This window comes from Penaeus monodon, chromosome 21 (genome assembly GCF_015228065.2).
Source record: "Penaeus monodon isolate SGIC_2016 chromosome 21, NSTDA_Pmon_1, whole genome shotgun sequence".
Classification (NCBI taxonomy): domain Eukaryota; kingdom Metazoa; phylum Arthropoda; class Malacostraca; order Decapoda; family Penaeidae; genus Penaeus; species Penaeus monodon.
The window spans coordinates 23,716,558-23,717,421 of NC_051406.1; the positions used below are offsets into that span (position 1 = coordinate 23,716,558).

The 864-nt window shown below is 38.9% G+C and overlaps 1 protein-coding gene across 1 annotated transcript in view; it reads left to right on the forward strand.

The window, feature by feature from the left end:
- Positions 1-329, forward strand: part of LOC119586617 — a 5,027-nt gene extending 4,698 nt beyond the window's left edge. The window contains exon 6 of the mRNA XM_037935364.1: positions 74-329. Coding sequence (XP_037791292.1) covers positions 74-196 — 123 coding nt within the window. The 3' untranslated portion in view covers positions 197-329. The remainder of the gene's footprint in view (positions 1-73) is intronic.
- The last annotated feature ends 535 nt before the right edge of the window (positions 330-864 follow it).

Below are 864 nucleotides of genomic sequence, written 5' to 3' on the forward strand. Positions count from 1 at the left end.
CATACACACACACACAAATGAACCTCCAAACTAGATAACTTAATACTAGCGAGTGTTTCCTCTTTTCTCACAGGGACCGAACGAAACCTGCGGTGGCGCCTGGGGTGAGCACGGCAGGTGCACCGCAAATCTCCACTGCTTCAACAATAACGAGCCTCATTCTGCTGGCAAATGCATGTCCCACGTCGGTGTCTAAACGCAGGTCTGTTGCAGAAGTTGGATCCATTTCTCTGGTCACGTCGACGCATGTCCTTTGCAATTTGCAGATAACCATTTTCCCCATTTTCTCTTACACCATGGAGAGATAAGATTAAAGATTTGAAAGTGCATATAGTGTTTTATATTCCGATGAATATTTGTATGATATTTAAAAGGATTTATAGAAAATATATCGGTAAAATTTGTTATTGAATATAATAAGTCTGAGATAAGATAGTGGAGAAAAAGAGGGAAAAAGTCGAGAGGAATGCAGCTCTCAGATTCCGATCCATTTTAGGGGGGGAGGGGGAGGTTCCCTATACGCGGACATACCATATAAATGCGCGTGTGTACATGTATAGGTGAACTAATGCGCGTGTCCACATATGATCACTTATGCATGCGCCGGATATTCATAGTGTTCCTTACTTTTCCCACCAAATTCACATTCTATTTTTTATATATAAACAACAAAAAGGATTTAACATATGAATGAAACATGAGAGGCGAGATAAATATGTAGATGATATAGGAAAGGATGGAGAATGCTTAAACAGCATACATTTTTTTGTATTAAAGATATTAATTTCTATCTGTTCCCTTTTCTACATTTCTACGGAACCTTGAGTTCTGTACATTTCACAAACAACTTTCACTGAATCGTTT